This window comes from Misgurnus anguillicaudatus, chromosome 20, assembly GCF_027580225.2.
Source record: "Misgurnus anguillicaudatus chromosome 20, ASM2758022v2, whole genome shotgun sequence".
NCBI classification, from domain to species: Eukaryota; Metazoa; Chordata; class Actinopteri; order Cypriniformes; family Cobitidae; genus Misgurnus; species Misgurnus anguillicaudatus.
The window spans coordinates 33,071,669-33,095,617 of NC_073356.2; the positions used below are offsets into that span (position 1 = coordinate 33,071,669).

General features: G+C 36.9%; 2 protein-coding genes across 2 annotated transcripts in view; both read left to right on the forward strand.

The window, feature by feature from the left end:
- Window positions 1-23,949, forward strand: part of LOC129454953 (C-type mannose receptor 2-like) — a 131,578-nt gene that overhangs the window by 32,768 nt on the left and 74,861 nt on the right. Inside the window, exon 6 of the mRNA XM_073858563.1 lies at window positions 16,394-16,611. Coding sequence (XP_073714664.1) covers window positions 16,394-16,611 — 218 coding nt within the window. The remainder of the gene's footprint in view (window positions 1-16,393; window positions 16,612-23,949) is intronic.
- Window positions 718-4,497, forward strand: LOC129454950 (piggyBac transposable element-derived protein 4). The gene is made up of 2 exons (XM_073858565.1): window positions 718-2,746; window positions 2,874-4,497. The coding sequence occupies exons 1-2, from the start codon at window positions 1,830-1,832 to the stop codon at window positions 3,019-3,021; spliced, it is 1,065 nt and encodes a 354-aa protein (XP_073714666.1). The 5' UTR covers window positions 718-1,829; the 3' UTR covers window positions 3,022-4,497.

Below are 23,949 nucleotides of genomic sequence, written 5' to 3' on the forward strand. Positions count from 1 at the left end.
TTCATTATTCTTCTTTTAGTGATCTATTTAAATCACGTGAATGTTTTCTGCCTTTCCAGATTAAAATGGTATTCGTTTTTCGAATAAATCTTTTTTTTTTGCTTCATTCATTTATTTTTAGTTGCAAATGCGACCTGTAAAATTAAATAAACGCACTCAACTGAGTAACTTTATACACATTATGGTATGAAAAATCAAACATTCATCTAAAGGAAGGGGCCCAAAATTCTGTTGAAACTGTTCATTGCGCCCCTGAGTGACAGGGCAATATTACTGTACCGTATCTTTTAAACGTTTCTCGTCTTCTATCCAATTTTCCCTAACTGTGCATCTGATGTCAAAGACCTTTCTAATCTCTAATGTTTTTGGTGTTAAACTTAATATAGGCTAGACGTTCTCTCTATCTCTCATCTCTGCAATGTTAACATTTAAACCCGCGCGGGCGGGTCTTCTCGCAGGTCTGAGTGAGATGTGTTGACTACCCGGGCTGCAAAGTTAAACGATTGAGACGCATGCAAATTAGCGGTAAAAACCCGACCCTGCATTCCATATTGTGGTCATGAGTGCCCTTCACATGCGTGAACACTTGTTAAAAAAAAACTGCTCGCGCTGTGTCAAAAACTCCATTTGGTCGCAGTTTGGTGCCCTGGGTGCACCCTATTGCCCATTCGCCCAATCCCGTTTATGGATAAACAGGTGTTGTGCCGAATTCTGTGACCAGAGGTCGCTGTTTAGCAATTTTTTCACGCGAGACCGCGCCGGGCGCCGTGAGCGCGGCAAGGGAGTTTCTAACGATATACGTGACCGCCCACTGAGCGATGACGTCATTTACCCTCGCTCGCTCTAATCTATCGTATGAATGAAGCAGTCAGACTTCGTGAGAAACGAACGCGCCGATTAAAAAAACGCGAAATAGGTTCTAAAATACCAGAACATCACAAATGTTTTGTTTTTTTACTTGGGACTGTTGCCATTTAATGTTACACACACAATCTGGTAGAGATTAACAACAGTTTACCGAAATCTGTGACCTGTGTCATTCAGAATGGCAATAATGTTACTCAAATTCACTCTGGTGATGTCTAATCTCATCTGTAATATATTATCAAATGCATTTTGACCTGATGTTAACACTTACACACATACAGCAGGGTCACACAATCTGACGGACAGTAAAAACAGCCCACCGAAATCTGCGACCTCTGTGACTTTATGGTAGGTGAAATACAATGCTGTTTTGTGCATGTTTATTTAGAAAAAAACTGTACTTCAAGGCAGACTGTTGACAGATTATTGTAAGGTAGTATTGTGAATGTGTGCAAATGGTATCACCAGAACAGGCCTGATGGTACATTACTGTGATAGCCATAATCCTAAAGTGTGAATTTTGTGTTTGAATAGAGCAGGCCTGATGGAACATTACTGTGATAGCCATAATCCTAAAGTGTGAATTTTGTGTATGAATAGAGCAGGCATGATGAGCAATATATTGTATACTTGATTGTACGTATATTTCTAATCCTGTATGTGTTCTCTCTATAGTGAGGGCACCTCTGTTGATTATCACGAAAATGGACATCAGTCTAATGGCAAGGGACGAAAAAAAGGGAGACAGACACCTGCTGACTCACCAACCACATCCACAAATACATGGTGCAGTGATGTTGTAGACTGCACTGACCCTCCTGAAATCATCTTCAGGCCTCTACGCAGTACTGGAGCACAGCTCATCACAACAGCTTCCTACAGTCCCCTGCAGCTGTTTCAGTTGTTTTTTTACATCAACTGTACTGCAGACACTAGTGGCAAACTCCAACTCCTATGGATCCATGCAACATGCAGCCAAGGGCAAGCCATGGAAAGACATTACTGTGTCTGACATGATGTATTACCTGGGGATGGTGATTTACATGGGAATTGTGAAACTGTCTTCACTTTCAGACTACTGGAGGAAGTCCACTCTCTACAGTCTGCCTCTGCCTACGAGAATTATGTCGTCTAGGAAGTTCCTTCGAATGACCAGCTCTCTACATTTGAGTGACCCTAGGGCTGATGAAGAGAATGAGAAGAAAAAAGGAACACCAGCCTTTGACCGTCTCCAAAAGATACAACCTCTCTATGACATGATCAGAGAAAACAGTAAGGCATTTTTCCATCCATTTCAGAATATATCTGTGGATGAAAGACGGGTCTCATCAAAAGCCAGAAGTGGACTCAAACAGTATATGAAAAATAAACCAACCAAATGGGGTTTCAAACTTTTTGTTCTGGCTGATTCCCTTACTGGATACACCTGGGACTTCTTTGTTTATGAGGGCAAGTCTGCTACTGACCAGTGCACAGAAAATGGACTGAGCTACAATGCAGTTATGCAGCTTGTAAATGAGAAGGTATTGGGAAGTGGTTATAAGCTTTATGTTGATAACTTTTATACCAGCCCAACCCTCTTCAGAGACCTCCTTTCCAAAAAGATATATGCATGTGGCACCATTCGACCAAACAGAAAAGGCTTTCCAAAAACAACTCTGAACAAGATGCCCAAGAAAGCATCCCGTGGCACTATCCATTGGATAAGAGACAACAAGCTCTTGTTTGTGGAGTGGAAAGACACTAGGGAGGTTCTGGTCGCCTCCACTTTTCATAAAGCCTTCGATGGTGACACTGTGCAAAGAAGGGTGAAAGGAAATGATGGATCTTGGTCACTTATGGATGTTCCTGTTCCAGCTGCTGTGAAAGACTACAATAGGTTTGTATTTTTTCCTTTTTCATTGTATTACAGTACATAACATTGTTTTGTATCGAATAATATTCATATATATATACACACATATTCATATATATGTTTTGTTTTCTGCAATTATATAATTTTTTAGGAACATGGGAGGAGTGGATCTTTCGGATGCACTAATTGGGTACTACAATGTCCTGCACAAGACGAGAAAGTGGTACCGGACCTTTTTTTACCACTTTGTTGACATCGCTGTGGTAAACGCTTTCATTTTACACAAGGAATTGGCCTAGACTACAAATCAGAAGCCATTATCCCAGAAAGCGTTCCGAGAGACACTCATTTTGGAACTTGCAGGACTGCCCACCAAAAGCTGGGCTGTACATCACCACAGACAGCACTGTAGGGAGGCGGAATTGCAGGGTATGCCAGCGGAACACTCCCGTAAAGTGCCATGTTTGTGATGTAGGTTTTTGCTTCCAGCCTAACAGAAACTGCTTTCTTGAGTTTCACAATCAGCTTGTCCCGTTGGACCTAAGTATCAACACTGCCTAGCCATGTGCAACATGTTGTAAATAGTTTGTTTTGTAAATAGTTTGAATTATTGACTTATGTCACAGCACTGCCAAGCTACGTGCAATACTTTGTGAAAGTTTGTATTTTTGACTCATGTCACAGCACTGCCAAGCTACGTGCACTACTTTGTAAATATATTGTATTTTTGACTCATGTCACAGCACTGCCAAGCTACGTGCACTACTTTGTAAATATATTGTATTTTTGACTCACGTCACAGCACTGCCAAGCTACGTGCAATATTTTGTAAATAGTTTGTATTTTTGACTCATGTCACAGCACTGCCAAGCTACGTGCAATACTTTGTGAAAGTTTGTATTTTTGACTCATGTCACAGCACTGCCAAGCTACGTGCACTACTTTGTAAATATATTGTATTTTTGACTCATGTCACAGCACTGCCAAGCTACGTGCAATACTTTGTAAATAGTTTGTATTTTTGACTCATGTCACAGCACTGCCAAGCTACGTGCAATACTTTGTAAATAGTTTGTATGTTTGACTCATGTCACAGCACTGCCAAGCTACGTGCAATACTTTGTAAATAGTTTGTATTTTTGAGTCACCTCAAAGCACTGCCAAGCTACGTGCAATACTTTGTAAATAGTTTGTATTTTTGAGTCATCTCAAAGCACTGCCAAGCTACGTGCAATACTTTTTTGTTGTTGATGACTAGTATATTGTAAACATATAAAAACCTATACATACAATTTACTTTGTTCTATAATGTTGTAAAATTTGCTAAACCATGCAAAATGATGTAAGTGAATAAAGACATTGTTTCATTTTATATGAGTAAGTAATCGGGTGTCTTTTTGGAGGCTTCAAGTAGCACACAGAGAAAATGCACATAAATGCCTTTTAAAATACATCCAGAAAGTTAGTATTTTCCGGAAAACAGTGTATATTATTCTGTCACACACTAAATCAAGAATAAAATGTGTGGAAATGGCCAGATAAGCATGTTAGACCTCAATGTAGAAGGTGGTAACCAAGTGTCCCTTTGGAGTCTCCAAGTGGCTTTTTTCGGAAAGACACCCAGACATACACTAACAAAAAAGCTTGTAAAAACCCAATTTTTGCTTGTATCAACTTCAAATTTTCACAATAGACTTTCAAGACCTGTGGTTGTAGATCAATTATATTTTCAGGCTCATTTACCACTGGCTTGTTAATTATTTTGCCATAGAAATGTAAAATAATTATAAATAGTTATTGCTAGAACAGTTCTGCTTTTCTAATAGTGAAATTTGAAGTGTTAGCTTTCAAAAGACACCTTGGTTATGTTTGTAGACAGTATGTTGCATGAGCAACAGCCTTTTTATTTTGGGTATGCCATTTGCCAGAGTGGGGGGGAGGCTGGCTCGACGTCTAAGAGGTTAAAAAAGTCTATCAGAATGCACAGCCGCTGTACACTTCAGTGCACACAGCCAGAGTCTGAAACACTGACATCATCAGTTCTCAGATGAATATACGCTATTAATCAAAAGCAGAAATACTTTTAATAATCCCATGGGAAATTACTTTCGTTACAACTTTAGATATACATACATATATTTACAAACAACATATAATATTATAACAAAATATAATATTAATTAAACTTCACAATTTTCAATGTCCATGCGGACAAACATATTTTACTTTTGTTTTGAAGTTAGGATCACACGTCGATTAACAGTGGTAAAATATTCTCACGGTAACATACCTAGTATATTTTTAGATGGATCTTTTTTTACTAAATAGTACTATTACTGTCTCTTTTAACTTATTAATAATTCATAAATTGAAAACAAAACAAAATAATGGGTTTAGTTCTGATATTGTACTTTTATAAAGAAATACATGGTGTATAATTCTTTTTAGAATATATTAGGCGGTTTGTACTCTAAAAACACTTTATTTGTTACAAACAAGAGATAAAGAATTTACAAACGCTCTCATCTCACCATATCCACAGAGAATCATTATAGGGGTAGGTTAGCATTAAAAAAAAAACATTTAAAAATGCATGCATTTGTTTAAAGCAAAGCATTTACTTAGCTACAGATGAAGCAGCTTCTTACGCCTTCTAACGTCTTCTAATCGGTCATCTATGTCCAAGAGACTCAATAATAATCTTTTACATTTTAATCCTTTAAAGGGGCCGTGAATTGGTCGATTTTATTGCTTTATGACGTTGATTGATGTCTACTTATGCATTTCGCGTTGTTTTTACATTCAAAAACATCAAAAGCAATAAGTAATACGCTATTTTGTAACATGGATTAGTGGCTGTCTTGAGAAATGGTTCGTTTGAAGGGGCGGGCCGCATTGAAGACCTGAACGTAAACACCCACTGCTATGATTGGACAGCTTCATTCCCCGTCATTACATGTAGGGAAATGTTTTAAAAACATTAATGTGATAAAAATAGCAGCCGAACACAAATATGTTTGAGACACAAAAGATTCTGGGTGCTAAACATGATACACATAAATGACAATACGTATATTAAAGTAGAAACAAAACTCGACGTGACTAAATTACCGTATAAAACACAGTAAGCGTGCATCCGAATCTAAACTGCGGCTAATAAATCCTTATCAATAACTTTGTATATTTCTATTGTGCTTGTGAGGTTGCTTTTACATTCACGTAATGTTAAATACCACAGTTATATGATAAAAAATAAGCTTTGTTGAGTGTTTGACCTTTCAAACGCAACATGCCTAAATTACCGTATACAACACAGTAAACGGGCATCAGAATCTAAACTGCGGTTGATAAATCCTTCCTTATAACTAACTTTGTATATTTCTACCTTTAAATTACAGTCATATTGTTAAGTGTTGTACCTTTATTAATCGTTTAATGTTTTTAGTAAATTAAAACAGTCAACAAACGTATTTAGACACGGATGTTACAACAGGACACATCAAGCAATCTCTTTTAACAAAGCAATAGTGAAACGCAGTAACTTAAATAAAGTAAAATGTCTTACTGTGAATTATACTGCTGTGTCATTGTTGTCAGATCCAATATAAGTGGTGCTTCTGACTGAGTCTCTCTGCAAATCCAGCATCGACTTCTTTACAAATGAATCCATGTCCACAACGTTAACAAACGCTCCCCACACGAGCTGGAACTTCTTCAAAAGCAAACGTTATCCAAGCATATTGCTAATGTTAAGTTCCAAGCCTCCGAATTGAAGTATTTAGCTTCTGTGTTGTTCCCATGGTTGTTCCCACGCGGTTGTGAAAATGCGTTTCCATGATATCATAACAGATCACCGCGTCAAAATAAAAGTCTCTCAGAAAAAATGTATTTAAAAAGTCATTTTGGTTAAATTTGTCAATCTTTAAAGACATGTTTACTTACTGAGACACACGTGTCACGCGAAGCTGTGGGCGGGGCTACAAAAGTAGACTTGTCCTTTTGGTTATGGGGAGGTGTTTCAATTCTACTTTGACGTCATAGATTTCTGAATTTTAGACTGGAGTTTTTAGCTGGCTTGGTGCCAAAGACGGTTATATTTCAGTAGCACGGACGTTTTCAGTTCTGAAACTTGCAGGATGTTCATTTAAGTATGATGACCTCTTATATAACAAATTATCAAGTTAAAATTGAGTTTTTGATTCACCGCTCCTTTAATTTTTCGTATTAAAAAGCGTTTTTCTGCTTCGCATCCATGTATTTGATAAGCAAATGTCAAGGTTAATACTGAATGCGCATAATATCAACGCGCTCTTTACTCTAGCAAAAGACACTCGCGTCGCGCATTGCGCCGAATGTATAATAGAGTCCAAAGTCTCTCATGACATGAGCTAGAGGACGAATGCCCAGGGAGTTCAGAATTTCTGTGTGGGCATGCATCAGCCAAAGGTGAGTCTTTTCTGGGTCATGGTGCTGCGTACCCATATCTTCAAAAGACGCAAAAGGCGGAGAGAGTGCGCTCGGATGAGGCCACGGACGTAATAATCTACGTGTGTCGAAAATCATTTCCTAAAATGTTCATAAGTAATATATAAATTGTGCAAAATATTTTTACTTAAAAAAATCTTCCTCTCGCCAACAGGGGGTGCTGCAGCACCCGCAGCACCCCCACTTCCCGCGGCCATGTCTCAGCATGTTTCAATAAGTGTCTCAGAGCATTTCTGTACACAAGGGTATCTTTTTATTTGCTCCATTTGTTCCAATTCAACAGATGCCTCCCTAAACAAATGTTGACGATTTCTCCTTAACACAGCACCACTTGGCAGTTCAATATTATAAGACCTTGGTTGAATTTGTTTAAGTACTGTACAATGCCCTTCTGATTCCAGATCTTGAATTTATCTTTGAATCTGATCTCTTCACCAGCAGTCGATTGGTGAAATGACGAGTTCCTTTATTGTAATAAGCCTTCTTTTTAGCTTTTAGCTGTTCCTTGTAACTTCTGACTTTCTCACCTTCTCCCACAGCAAAAGATTCTCAGACATAGGCAAATTAGAACGAATACGGCGACCCATCAAGAGATATCCACATTCAAGAGGTGTACTATATTGGCAAGCAGTCATATAAAAACTACCTCTATCATCTCTTGTTTTTTTTCATTATTCTCTTCACTACTGCAACAGATTTTTCTACAAGACCATTGGACTGTGGAAAATGTGGACTATCTATAGATGTTTTATTTTTAAAGTCCCATTCTTTTGCAAAACCACTGGATTTAACAAATTGAGGGCCATTATCAGTGAAGACTTTTTTTGGTACACTATGTCGGAGCAAAAATTGACTTCATGCATAAGATTACATTTTCGGCTGTAGTTGTACTTAGCACACACACTTCAGGATAAAATGAATAATAATCCGTAACCAAAAAGTAACTTTTCCATGTAAAAATGTCTGCAGTGTGCACCCACTAAATTGATATGGTATTTCAGTGACTGGCTGTGGTTGTAGAGGTTCTCTTGGATTACTCTATTGATGTTTAACACATGTCTCACATTTTGACACAAGTAATGTACTGCGAAACACTGTAAATACAAAACCAACCAATCGACATTAACAGGCGGAAACATTTTCATATATAAACAACATCATCACCGCTGTGAACAGAAGTTTGTTCCAGTGTGTTTGTTCAAGTGTCCCAACATGCAGATGATGAGCACAGAGAGAATGAATGATAAACTTAACGATGAACCTGACCCGGATTTGACTGATTACTGCAATACTGCAGATGTGCAATATTCAGGTATGTTGTGTTATTTCATTTTATAATGTAAAAGTGTGTAAAAGCAACAGAGGCATAAATTCATCACTGTAAAAAATAAGTAAGTAAATTTAAAAGCTTTAAAATCTAGTAGATTTCAATAATTACATTTATTCTATACCACATTAAATTGAGTAGATAAAGTAGAATAAAACAAGTCTTTATAAGAGTTAAGTCCACTTTTGGACTTTTAATTCTTTTTAAAAATAAATGCAATAGGAATCCCTAGTGAAGTCTACAAAAAAATAAGAAACATAATTAAAAATGTTTTGTGAATATTATTTATTTACTTAAATTAGTTGTATTTACTTAATGTGAGGGACATTTATTTCATTATTTTTATTATTCCTTTAAATAAATGATTCCTTTATTAATCTAACAATACCATGTAAATTGTGTCATAATTAAATCATAATTAAAGATAGCTCACTAAACTTACCCAAGTTTTAAGTTGATCTTAAATACAAATAATAATGATTTAAGAATTATATTTTTTTTAACTTATAAAACTTATATTTATATAATTGTGCAGCTAATAATCTTTTTAACTTCATTTTTTTAAGCTAATGTTAAATACATAAAATATTAATTTGACATTTTTACAGTTTTAAAAACTTACATTTATAATAGTAGCATTTCAAAAATGTAAAAGAAATAAGGATATTTATTACACTGTAAAAAAAAATTTTTGTTGTTGAATCAACTTAGATTTAGAAGTCACGTCAACTTACTATTATTAATCTTGACAAGTTAAATATAGGTGTCTGAGAGAGTTGTGTCTTTATGCTGCTTAATTTATGTGAAAAACTCTTATGTTGTAAATCAAATGTTTTTTTCCACAGTTGTGAACCATCCACGAAATAATGGAAGGCGACCATTTTGTCAAAGCCCTTTCAAGGTGGCAACCGCATGCCTGACTGCCTTCTGTCTCCTTTTACTCATGGTCCTGGTGGCCACTAAGTATTACAGTATGTACTTCTTCTTTTCTGACTGTTTTCAAGATTTATCAACTAGTTGTCATTTAAACACCTTGAGTCATCAATCTTACACTTTTCTCAAGTTTTCTGCACTGTCAAAAATAAAGGTACAAAGCTGTCACTGGGGCAGTACCCTCTAAAAAAGGTCCTAACGTGTACCATTTAGGTACAAATATTTATCTTTGAACTGCAAATATGTACATTTGAAGTACGTATGTACATTATTTGGGTACAAAGGTGTACATTTTTGAACGATTACTGTCCAGTGACAACTTTTGTACCTTTATTTCTGAGAAGCACAAATAAAACAGGTTTGCATGCAGGTTTAAATCAATACTTTAGTAGTAGATCGGGGGATTTCAAACTTTTTGTCACCCAAACCTCCTTCACCTCTTTTTTTTCTTGAGATTTTAAGCATCACAGCAATTTCATAGCACATTTTCATGTTTAAAGCAACACCAAAGAGGTTTTTTTGATTGACAAGCCAGAGCGCCAATGATGATTGCGATGACCGCATGAGAAATTGGCTGATGTTTTTAAGTCCCTATCTTGTGCACAGATGACGTATATTAATATTATTACTTTCAGTGCACATAATAAATAGTCTTTTATCATTTAGTAAAGACAGTTTCAAGTAATATTGCAAAAATGTATAAAACAAACATAAATTCAAGTACTGTATATAAGGGCAAGTTATTTTCAGTTACAGGGTAGTTCACCCAAAAATGAAAATAATGTCATTAATGACTCACCCTCATGTCGTTCCAAACTCGTAAGACCTCCGTTCATGTTTGGAAACACAGTTTAAGATCTTTTAGTCCGAGAGCTTTCTAACCCCCATTGAAAATCCAGTATCCAGTGTCCAGTATACTGTTCATGTCCAGAAAGGTAATAAAAACATCATCAAAGTAGTCCATGTGACATCAGTGGGTCAGTTAAAATTAGTTGAAGCATCAAAAATACATTTTGGTCAAAAAATAACAAACATTACGACTTTATTCAGCATTGTCTTCTCTTCTGGGTCTTTTGTGAAGTGCGTGTGCGAGACTGAAGTCACATGACTGCAGTGATGCTGCTGATGTACGACGCTGCTGACGTGTTATCTGGTGCGCCCCAGCTTTTTTTGTGCCCAAGCTTTGTTTACAGTCTGAGGAAGACGCACGCTGTAAGTTTGAAAAAAAATCTTCACAAACATGTCTGAGGATAACACGTCAGCAGCGTCATTGTGCACGGGCATTTGCAACAGACGCTGAAGAGAAGAAAAACCTGAATAAAGCCATTTTTTTTACCAAAATGTATATATATACAGTGCCCTCCACAATTATTGGCACCCCTGTTTAATATGTGGTCGTGGACTTCTAAAAATTCTACTTTTTATTTAAACAACATAGAACCCAAATGCAAAAAAAGACAAAAATCCAACCTTTGATTTAAGTACATTACTTTGGTGGTAAAGAATTTACACGTTTAGAAAAAATTTCACAAGATTGGAGAACACAGAGAGAGGGATCTTTGACCATTCTTCTTTGCACATTCATCCAGTGTCCTGGGTCCTCTCTTATGCACTCTCCTCTTAAGCTCGCCCCACAGGTTTTCGATTGTGTTGAGGTCTGGGGACTGAGATGGCCATGGGAGGACCTTGAGTTTGTGACTGCTGAGCCATTTTTGTGTAGATTTTGCCACATATTTTGAATCATTAACCTGCTGAAAGCCCCAATGACGACCCATCTTCAGCTTTCTGGCAGAGGCCCTCGGGTTTTTATTTAAAATGTTTTGGTAGTTCAAAGCAATCATAATGTCATGCACCCTAACAATTTAACTTCCACTTAACGTCCATGTTTTTCTCTTCATTCTTGGAAATCCCTGCATGTTTATCTGACGACGCCTTCCCTTTTGTTTTAGGTAAGAGTTCTTCTGTTCAGGATCTCCCCTCCAGTCCTGGTAAACCTCAAAAGTTTCAATCCTGCCCCCCCATTGGCGATCTGGATGAAAAGGTGCAGATTTTAAGTAAAGTGAATAGTGACCTGGCGGAAGAGACGTCACAGCTGAAGATCAAAATCACTGCGCTAGGTTTGTGACGTGAAAGTGTGTTTGTAATAACAAAAATAATAAAAGTGAATAATTTAAGATGAAAAAGCAATAATAAAAATTCTCATCAGTTTATGTTAAAATCGTAAGCTGGCCCAAGATAAATAGTTATGTTTACATAATGAATTGTTTGTTCAGATTACTCAGTTTGCCAAGTTTAGCAAACTTTCTGACACATTTTGGATGAAAAATGTGTTTTAAAATCCAATCAACAAAATAATCTTTATTACACATCTCGTTGGAATGCTTGATTCTGATTGGCCAGCCAGTGGCGACATTTGCAGGTTTGTTATTTCCAGATAACTTTATTCCCAAATAACTACAAGACTAAATATGAATAAAAGTGACAAGAAATAGATTCATGAGACCAAATACTGCTAGTTTGATCAACCCAAAACAAAAAGTCCACTTTTTTGACCATCAAACATAGATACATCAGAGCCAGGGATGTAGCCGGGAAGAGGCGAACACTGCAACCGCTGGCCACGTCTGGTTCTCACGTCCGAATCTTTCTAAGCAAATGTTCAATTAGGCGCTATGTTTACTGCAGATTGGATTATACATATACAGTACTGTGCAAAAGCCACCACCACCAGACTTGTTGTTTTAGAAGTTTTAATGTCCGTCAATATTATTTTTAATTAGTTTTATTAAGATACAAACAGAAAATACAGGAAATATGTGCACAAAAAAAAATCAGGCATTTCTTTAGGCATCGTCTGTGTTTAGTGTGACCTCTCTTGGCACTAAACACATCTTGAGCATTTTATTTTGAGCAAATTAAGTAAAAAGACTAATTTCTTAAAAATTAGAAATTCGGGTTTGATTTTATTGATGTTTAAGAGATCCTGCAGTTTCCTGCTATTGCTCAAGTGGAAACATGACACTTTAGTTTACATTTGCAGTTTTTAACACTATATACACATTTACTCTATTTTCTATTTATGTATTTATGTATTCTTTATGTATTCTATTAAAGAGACTGAGAAACAATTATATATGATCAGTATAACATTGCAAAAAAACAAAACATTCAACGATTTGCGCGAGTAGATTACATACAAAGTCAATGCGTCCTTGCGTGGGGCAATGCTATTGATGCAATATGGGTGCCGCGTTTGCTGCAAAAACACGCGCTATTCGCCTCAAACATGTCTTCGCCCAAGTTGAAAATATTCAACTCGAGCGAAAAATTTGCATGACACAAAGTTAAATCCTGCGAGTAATCTAGAGCTAGTTAAGCGATGCCCCGCACTTGGTGTCTTTGTAGCATAAGACTTTTGCAAAGTACTGTATATTCTCGCCTGAACTAATCTTAAAATTACACTTTAGGGGTTTTCACACTGCGCTTAACCCTGGGTTATCTTCATTCTAAACCCCGCTTTTAACCCTGGGTTAAGGAGCGTTTCACACCTGTAATTTGAAAGCGGTGTTAGCCCTGTTTACCCAGGGTTATGAAACCCTGCTCTGTGGTGCATTTGTGGTGTTAACCCCGCATTGTGGTGCCAAATTCATGCAGTGTGAAACAAAGCAGGGTTAGAATGTTATGACACTAATTAAACACAGCTGAAGTAGCTAATCAAGGCTTGATAATTACAGACAGGTGTGTTGAAACTGGGTTGAAGACTCCTGACCCAGGGTTTAGGAATGCACAGTGTGAAACGTCAAATTATGAATACCCAGGGTTAACATTTTCAGGTGTGCAAAGCCCTTCTGTGACCAAGAAATGGTAATATTGAGAAACGGCTATTTCGTCTATTGAGTTATGACATTCAAAACAAACAGCCGAAAGTTTTACCTGTCATTCTGGCCTACAAATCCATGACAGAAGAAAGTATTTCCCCTACAAACAGTTTTTTTTTTAAATAACTCCAATGTTGGTTTCTAGTTTTCTTTTTCAAGCTTGTGCTGTCGATATAGCTGCGGCCTCGTGCTTCTGGCTTTATCACAACCATGATGATATAAAGCTACTGTATATCACACGACTCCGAGAGCGATATTCATTCGATGTTATGCACTGTAGATGATGATATCTCTTTGCAATTTTTCTCTGAGAAACTCTGAAAAAAATCTTCGCTGCAGAATTGGGGGAATTGGTGACTCTCTGCCCATCTTGACCTCTGAAAGACACTGCCACTCTGACAGGCTTTTTTTATACCCAATCATGTTGCCAATTGACCTAATACGTTTCAAAATAGTCCTTATATGTACATTACATTACTTATTGCTACCTGTCCCAACTTTTTGTGGAATGTGTAGCTCTCATGAAATCCAAAATGAGTCAATATTTGGCATGACATTTCAAAATGTCTCACTTTTAACATTTGATATGTTATTTATATTCTATTGTAAATAAAATATAAGTTTATGAGATTAGTAAATTATTCCATTCCTGTTTTATTCACAATTTCTACAGTGTCCCAACTTTTTCTGATTTGGGGTTGTAATTGTTTGCCACTGTTTGTCTTTATAGAAGCAGCGGCTGACACGAAATGCACTTCAGTGACAGCAAAAGGTTCCTGCCCAGATAACTGGCATTATTTCCAAGGCAGCTGTTACTTCATCTCAGAAGAGAGCGAAAGCTGGCCACAGAGTCAAGCTTACTGCAAACAGAAAGGAGGACACCTGGCTATCATCCTTACCGCTGATGAACAGGTGAATAAAAACTGTGTATCTTAAACCTTTTTCACACAGCGCAAAGATCCCAGTAAATTGTCAGAGTGCCTTTTGTATAAATGCAATCACATCCTTGCTTCTGGGATTGCTCTTGTAAAGGGGACCTAGTAACATTGCTGTAACATTTCTGGAGCGCATGCTGTGTGAACAAAAGTCAAGAACATTAGCTTAAGGCAGGGGTGGGGAACCCTGGGTCCAATGTCCTGCAGAGTTTAGTTCCAACCCTAATCAAACACACAGAGGAATACAATCCGATCCAATACCAACACAAACCATGTCATGGCAACTTGGGATAAAGCGCGACTTGCTGAGCAACATGAATTTGCACAAAGTTGCACTTTAAATTGTCCTTAAAGTTACACCTTAAATTTCAGACATGAAAAAGTGATATCGGCCCAGCCCTAGTTTATAACAACATGAAAGTGAGAAAATTATGACAGAATTGAGATTTTCTCACTAAGCATACTAGAAACCTTCAGGATGGCGTGCTTCAAAGAACCATTTCTTTCTTAGCATTTAGTCATTTAAAGTACTTTTTTTACTACAAAGAACCATTTGTGATTTAAAAGGTTTTTTATGGAACCATTTAGCCAACAATGGCATTGTGAAGCACCTTAATTTTAAGAGTGTATTGGCTTGTAATGTGAAAGAAGAAATTACTTGTAAGCTAATACCTTGAAAAAGATGTTGACAACATTACTAAACAATGACATCTATTTCCAATCATATCTGACCTGATGAAGACTTTTATATGGAACCTGCTGCCACGTGGTTTCTGGAACGCTTACTGGATTGGCATAACTGATGAAGAGACAGAAGGTGACTGGCGCTGGGTGGATGGAACTAAACTGGTCGGAGGGTGAGTGAGAACATTTGAGTTGAAGATGTTAGAACGACTCTAGATCTCAACAGCTTTTCAATATTAAATGGCAACATATATTTCACAGCAAGCATGTGGTTAAATACTGAATCATATTTTTTCATTTCTCTATTTTGTAGATGAGTGATCTTTGTTGTTTAATTTATATTTCCTTCCCATTATTCCTTTTTTTTGTCAATACAGATTTAAAGGAGTTTGAAATGAGTTGCATTTGAAATAACACTTTCTGTAATTGACTGACTCAACAACAAAATAACAAAAAACAAACTTACTGCCAGCTACAACACAACGCATCGGGCCTGTGCTGTACTAACAATATTGGCCTCGACATACTTAAAATATTATCATACATAATTTTAACAATATTATAATAATGTCAGAGGTAATCTTTTAAAAATAAAGGTGCTACAAACGGTGCTTTGTGGATAAATTTTTTTTTATGACATCACTGAAGAACATTTCAAGCTCCTTTATTTTTCATTCATTCTTAATTCTCAGTGAAGTGCCCCACTGAGGTACCGATCTTTTAAAAAGGTCCTAATTTATACCAGTTTGGTACAAATATGAACCTTTGAGGTATCGATATGCACCTCTTGGGTACAAAACTGAACTCTTTGAAATTACATTTTTTGTACCTTTTGTACTTTTATTATGTTATTATTGTGTTGTAATGTTGTGTTAAAGAGCACCTATCCTTCGATTCACAATTTTACATTTTCTTTGGTGTGTAAGTGGTATTAGTACATGTTAATGATATGCAAATGGTACAAATCCCAAAGTAAATAATGACACGAGTTATCGTCTCCAACGTAAATCTCTTTTCTTGGACTACAACAAACACATAGATTGTAGTTTACTTCCTGGGATTGGTGATTTAGACAACTCCAACATTATCATGATTCCTCCTGTTAGCATTGCATTGTGAGCGAATCTTTCAAACATGGTAAGGAGCGTCACATTTCCGGCTGATGTCAGAGGTATTCAGGCTAAGTCAATGTATTTCAGGAAGACACGGATATCTGAGGCTTAAAAAATGTGTGGTATGTGGAAAATGATGTGTTTTTTAACGATAAACCACATGAACACAATGTATTATACCAAATACACAAAATAACGTTGGTTTTTAGCAATGAAAAGGGTGACCTTTAATATGTGTATTAATAATAAATCATAGTACCCAAGGCTAAATCTGTCTGGAATAAACTTATGTAGCAATTTATTGTCCTTTTTTTTAGTTTCTGGGAACCCGGCGAGCCGAACAATGACAATAATGAGGACTGTGGCTACATGGTAAAAACTATGGTTTTAGATCGCGTAGCTACAAAGAGCTGGTACGACGCCCCATGTCAGATGTCCAGACCCCGGATCTGTGAGAAGGCGGCAGATGTGAGAAAAGAGAAGAGTGACCTTGAGGAAGAGATCTCACAGTTGAAGAACAAAATCGCTGCGCTAGGTTTGTGACGTGAAAGTGTGTTTGTAATAACACAATAATAAAAGTGAATCATTTAAGATGAAAAAGTGAATAAAATTTAAATATGAATAAAAGTGACAAGAAATAGATTCATGTGACCAAATACTGCTGGTTTAATCAACCCAAAACAAAAAAATCACCTTTTTTTGACCATCAAACACAAATACATCAAAGCCAGGGATGTAGCCCAGACCAGGCGGGGGTCAGCCGGGAAGGCAAACACTGACGTCGGCTGGCCACGTCTGGTTCTCACGTCCGATTCCTTCTAAGCAAATGTTCAATTACGCGCTATCTTTACTGCAAATTGGAATATACATATACAATACTGTGCAAAAGTCTTAGGCCACCACCACCAGACTTGTTGTTTTAGAAGTTTTAATGTCCATCCATATTTATTTTTCAATCAGTTTTATTAAGATACAAACAGAAGATATAGAAAATATGTACACAAAAATAAAAAATAAATAATTTTCAGGACTTAATGTCTTCTTTAGGCATCGTCTGTGTTTAGTCTGATCTCTCTTGGCACTAAACACATCTTGAGCCTTTTTTTGAGCAGAATGAAGTTAAAGATCCTGCAGTTTCCTGCTATTGCTCAAGTGGACGGGGAGTTTACCCTAAATACTTGACACTTCAGTTTACATTTGCAGTTTTTAACACTATATACACATTTCCTGTATTTTCTAAATGTATTTTATTAAAGAGACTGAGAAATAATTATATATGATTTAGTGCTGCCTCACTCTGGCATGTTCGCCTAACTGTGGGTTCACACCAGATGCAAGTTCAACGATTTGCGCGCAAGTAGATAACATAGAAAGTCAATGCGAAGACGTGATCAGACGTGTCCTCGCGTGGGGCAATGCTATTGATGCGATATGGGCGGCGCGTTTGCTGCGAAAACACGTGCTATTTACCTCAAACACATCTCCGCCCAAGTTGAAAATATAGAAAAAAAATTAACATGACAGGAAGTTAAATCCCGCGAGTAATCTAGAGCGAGTAACGCAATGCCCCGTGTTTGGTGTCTACCGAAAAAATTCAAATGACAGGAAGTTAAATCCCACGAGTAATTTAGAGCGAGTAACGCAAGTAATCCAGAGTAGAGGTCTTCACGGGTCCACTTATATCTGAAAACCCGAGACCCGATCGGGTTCGGGTCTAAAAGTTTCACATGTGCCTCGGACACGGGTCGGGTACAATAATAGCGGCATCGGGTCTCGGGTAATTTAAAAATGAATGTGTTTTTTCTGAACGAACCCGAGAAGACCCGAACTCTCTCACCTGTGTGCGTCAATGTCCTTTTCAAACCTCTCATCTGTTTGCCAAGAGCACTTGCGACATTGTGTGGTTGTCGGAAGGTTCATTTTCGTTGAGACAAACATGTCAGTCAATTATAAATGTACATTTTAGCGGTTACGTTGGTGTCGTCGTCAGATAACAAATTAAAACGAATGGAGCAGCTCGCCAAATTGGTTGCAAGGCCACCGGAGTTTCTTTCTGTCTGACTGCTGCGCGTGGGTCTGCAGAATGCACACACGTCAGTGCCGTTTACATTCGGTTCCAGTTGGGTTAAAATTTTTTTTTAACTAGTTCGGGTCGGACTCGGGTCTAATTTTCTCGGGTTTGTCTCGGGTCGGGTCTTTGTTTAAAAAAAATTTATTTATGCACGTCGGGTTCGGGTATGAAGTGATTCGGGTCATTTCGGGTCGGGTACATTTCTTTGGACCCGAGAAGACCTCTAATCCAGAGTGAGTAACGCGATGCCCCGCGTTTGGTGTCTACCGAAAAATTCACATGACAGGAAGTTAAATCCCGCGAGTAATCTAGAGCGAGTAACGCGATGCCCCGCGTTTGGTGTCTACGTAGTATAAGACTTTTGCACAGTACTCTATATTCTCGCCTGAACTAATCCTAAAACTACACTTTGTGACAAAGAAACAGTAATAAAAAAAAATAATTTTCAGGACTAAATGTCTTCTTTAGGCATCGTCTGTTTTTAGTGTGAACTCTCTTGGCACTAAACACATCTTGAGCCTTTTTTGAGCAGAATAAAGTAAAAAGGGTTTTTTGTCCTTCTAGGAGTTTTTCCCACTGGGTTTTTTCCTAGGGGTTATATTATGGAAAGAAATCAGACTCAATATTATTAACAAATACATGCACAGTTATCTGTGAACTGGATGCATGTTACAAATGTATTTACTATCCACGAACAAATGTCTTTAGATTTGAATATGTGAAATTCAGAATTTGAATGAACGTGTGTCGATTTGTGCAAATGTGCAGATACACATGTTTTGTTGTGTATTCAAATATCATAATTCGCGCGTGCAAAAAGGGAGATGTGCATTTGTGGATCGGGTGGCACGCGTGCGTTGGTCCCGTTCTGTTCATTTGTGTATTGGGACTTTCGTTTCGCCGTTTAAAGCATTTTATAATCCAAATACAAACAACTATCAATGAATGAACTAAAAAGATGTCTTTGATTTTGTGTCTGCGAATTTCAACATCCACGTGAATGTGCATCGATCCGCACAAACAGAGACATATTTGTGAATTCAGTTGGCATATTTCGTATCATTATTTCACAATTTGTGCACGCAAAAAAGTGGATGGGCATTTGTGGATCAGGCGACGCGCGTGCATTAATCCTGTTCTGTTCATACGAGTTTTGAGACTTAAGTTGCGTGGTTTGCATTGGGGGATCCACGAGCACAGATGTGCTATGGAGGCAGTCACCACTGGGTGTCGGTCTGGCGGGGTTTCGCACATGGCGGTGAGTTCTGTTTTCTGTGTTTCCCTTTAGTCTGGTGTTTTTATAGCGTTGCGTTTGTTGTCTATATATATTAAATGTTTTAATGGCTTGGCTACTGAGATGTGTTTGTGTGTGCATGTATGTAATGTATCTTTATTGTCCTTTAATGGTAAGTCAATTATTTTTACAGTATAATTCACTTCATTTTAAAAAGTAATACTTTCATGTGTTGAACTATACCATTTATTGAATATTTCATAATTTTCCTATTTTCTATTATTTCTTTTTACCTTATGTGTGTGGCCTGCGTGTTTGTTCTACAATTGTTGTGTTGCATGCATAAAAATTAATATGCCCCAGCCTGTTTATATATAAATAACACTTCACATCATGGGTTTGTGCTGTATTTATTAAGAATGTCCACATAATAATTATTAAAACAATTTTATTAAAACAGATTATAAATAATACCAAAATAGAAAACTGGGGAAAGTTTGAAATATTTAATAAACTGTATTATATAATACGTTAAATTATTATTTTTTTTTTTTGTATAAACCATTCAAATCTTTAGTCTTTATAAATATATAAAAACATACCGTGATAAAAACGCTACACTAAAGGGAAGGGAACAGACTTTGACAGAACACCAGAAATCAGTTGCTTTGCTTAGGACCTGTTATCCCCAACGCCAAACAATGTATAATCTGATATAGGAGTCTAAATTTAATTAAGATCCTAAATCAGATTATACGTTATTTAAGGTTATATGAATAATAGCCTATATTTAAGCACTTATAGAATATTGTATTAACAAAGTACTTATACACACTTTGAAGTGCTGAACTGCTGATCGATTCATAAGTTATGAACAAAAACATGATTTATAAACGTACATAATTAGTATGATATAAATTGTAAAAAGTCTGTTGCCTGTTGTTAAAAGCGCTCCTCAGGCTTCGTCTTTGGGTCGTCAGAGGGATTACTCGCCCGAATTAACATTTACTAAATTTCCCATCGGCCCGTACCTGAGACTGATTGCGCGCATCGCCTGTTCTTCATTTGGTGGACTTTATTTATTTCATTTAGATCTTCATTTAGATCTCACCAAACCTGTTCGGTGCGAAGTCTTGCTTTGCCATACGTTGCTGAGCGTTTCTTTGCCTATCTTTACTTGGATTTATATATCCCGACTGTTTATTGGATTAGTATAATCTAATAAAAATGTAATGTACTGTCACCCAGATCAGGAAAGGCAGTAATACTTAAGAATCCTGATCTGAGTGACAGTACATTACACACACGGTAACGTTTTTTTATTAAGCTCCTAAATCAAATTACTGATTAAATTACAAATAATGTCACTGAACTAGTTTTGTAGCGGTGTCGGACTTTCCCTTGCGGTGATTTTGCGTGGCGCTGTATGCAATTTTACGGCCTTTATTTACTAAAAATATAATTTAAATCCAAAACAACGAGGTACACTAGAAGTTGGGTGCTATGCCTTAACCCTTATGAGAAGAAACATCAACACAAGCTACTACAGCTACATTTAAACAAAAATACATAAATAAATTAAAGAACATGGTTTAGGCTTGTGAAGTGCAAATTTTCAGAGCATCGGTATACAGAACACTGCGCTGTAAATGTACAAAACGAATGCAATACACAAGCACTGTATATTAAATTAGGCCATTTTCAATAATATATTAGTATTCTCATGAAATGCGTACAAACAACACGCAGCTTGATTATCGTGCAATACACAGGCCACACAAAATTACAATTTTGAGTGAACATGTTACGCAAGTCCCCCCCGTTCCCCCATGGCCCATCTATTCGTGTTTTTTAATAATTGGTTTCTCATTTGTTCCCCACCATTGTCTCTTGGGCTTGGGGTTAGAGTAAGTTTTTGTAAAATAAAATGATATCCAAACCCAATCGACAATGGCTCAAAAAACAGACAAAAAAACAACGACACCAAACGATGCGCCACTTAAGTGAACGGGAAGGACTAGCATATGCACGCAAAATTGGAATTTGGCGTATATGCACTGCACGACAATCACACTGCCTGCCATTCATACGCATTTGATGATAATAGGTTGATTAGATAAATTAATGTGTATCTATAAAGTATGAAAACGAATGAATCAGTATTTTGGCTAAATTAAGATGGATCATTTCAAGATCATTTTCAGTCATTTAGATTTTGTCATCATTTCAGAACAAGCTTATTCTATCTATAACAACTTACATTATATCATGTGTGTTTCTTGAATATATGTTGAAAATATATATAAAAAAGTACAAAATAAAATCGTTCAGCTCATGGGGAGTGAACAAAAAGACGTTAAAGTCTCTCCGCAAGGACGTGCTGAAACTGTCGAGTCGACAGATGATCATCATGCTTAAAATGTTTCACCCAGAAATTAATAATGAAAACTTGAATATCTAAATGCCCAGGTAAGAGTCAAGTGTTCAGTCAGTTCACTATAAAGAAAAAAGCCAACGACATTGGCTGCAGCTTCCTCATCCACGGGCGGATGTTGCAGATACACAAAGAAAAAACTATAAAGGTTTAAATGCTGGTAAAAAAACGTCAATTATATTATGGCATTTTATATTTGTGTTGATCAGTTAAAGTTATTTTAATCTTTAATACTGCATCTGCAGACAATCTGCAGACGACGCTATCATTCTATTATCTTAGTTTCACTTTCTCACGCATTCACTGTAGCCAGGCCCGGATTAACACAGTGAAGTGCCCCCCCCAATATATTTTATTTATTTATTTATTATTATAAACTAGTCATTCAGGGCTCCAGACTAACGTTTTTGTTATTAGGAGCAATGTAGCCCCTGACTGAAAATTTTAGGAGCGCTAGCAGAAAATTTAGGGCACACCTTAAATAAGCCTACAATGCAATATTTTGACATTTTCCCAAAATAACTGCATTACTGAAAAATACTAAATAGACTTAACTATGCAGTTGCTGCACATGTCATCATTATGCACAATTAATGAAACTTTCAGAATAGGAAGTTATGAATCAAAGATTCATACAACCCCCTTAACTAGGCATAAGATAGGCTACATATAGGCTGCAATAAGTTATATCTAGATAGCATACTTTAATGAGATGAGTGGCAGGGCAGCAGTTTACATGCTTGTATCCTTTACACGTTTCTCATCTTTTATCTAGTTTTCCTTGGGCACTGATGTAGACCTTTATTCTCGTCTATAATGTTTTTAGTGTTAATGTATGTAGGCTAAAAGTTGTCCGGCTCTCTTTATCTCTCATCGCTGTAATGTTTAACCGGCGCGGTTCTGAGTGCGATGTGTTAACTTCACCAGGGCTGCGTAGATCCATCGGTAAAATCAACCGAGCGCATGGTGACATAAAACGATATACACTCTAAAAAGTAATTCAGACGACCTTTAGTCATTACTTAAATATATACATTGTTGTGAAATAAAAAATCAAGTTCGGAGATACTGTTAGACTTTTTACTTGTGATTGTTATTTTATCGAGCTAGGATGACACATAAATTATGCCTATTGATTTAATGTATTATCATGACTTGTCTGAATTTCACATTTTCAGTTAATCAAAAATAATTTAATTTTAAGTTCTGTTAATGTAAAATACTATTTGATGACGTGTGAATGGACGGCCCACAGTTTCCGCGCCATGTTCAAGGATACGATTGTGGTGCCACAGCTGAAACTCGTTGAAGTGTAATGTGGTGATGAATGGTAAGTAATTTTATGCTTAATTGCACATATTTGCACTCAGGATTCTGTTAGTGATAGTATAACCTAATACTGAGATTTGAGCAGTGTTGATAGTCTGTTTGCTGAGGTAAAGTTAGTTAACGTTAGCCTGCAGTAGCTAACGGTCGTCCAAGGCCCTATGAATTCCATTTTTTCAACAGAAAAACTCTGACAGCATGCTTTTTTTGTCTGTTGAGAATGTATTTGAGGAACCATATTTCATTAATAAGGGTTTATAAGCTCATATTTATGTTAAGACAGTTAGTGTGATAAATAATTCAGGGACGTTCACAGGGGGGTTGCTCAGGTTGCCCGGGCAACTGCCCATATGCCCTTCTCGAGTCTCGACTCAAGTTGCCCTTCCGAGGTGGAAAAAATGTACTTTTACTTCGTTTACACTATGCAGCGTTCCTTCGTTACTGTATTTTAATTAATTACGAAATTTGTATTTTATTTTTAATTTGCTATCTTGTGTTTCTGGCGCATTCGCGAATTAATGACTCGTTTGAGTCGATTCCTTACAAAGTGTTGCAAATAAATGAGTCATTTGAGTCGATTCTTTACAAAGCGAATGGGCCAAACGTTTTAATTTGGTTCGCGAAACAGTTTGAATGAATTGTTCAGATCGCTGCAAAACGGAATCGTCCGAAGCTGTTTTACTCGTAACCTATGTAGAAACACGCAGAATATAACGAGTGTTGGGTGACGTGGAAATGAATTTAACAATCTTTTAACTAAAAGCAAAACTTCACACATGTACCCGCCATTACATACGCGCGAGTCCTG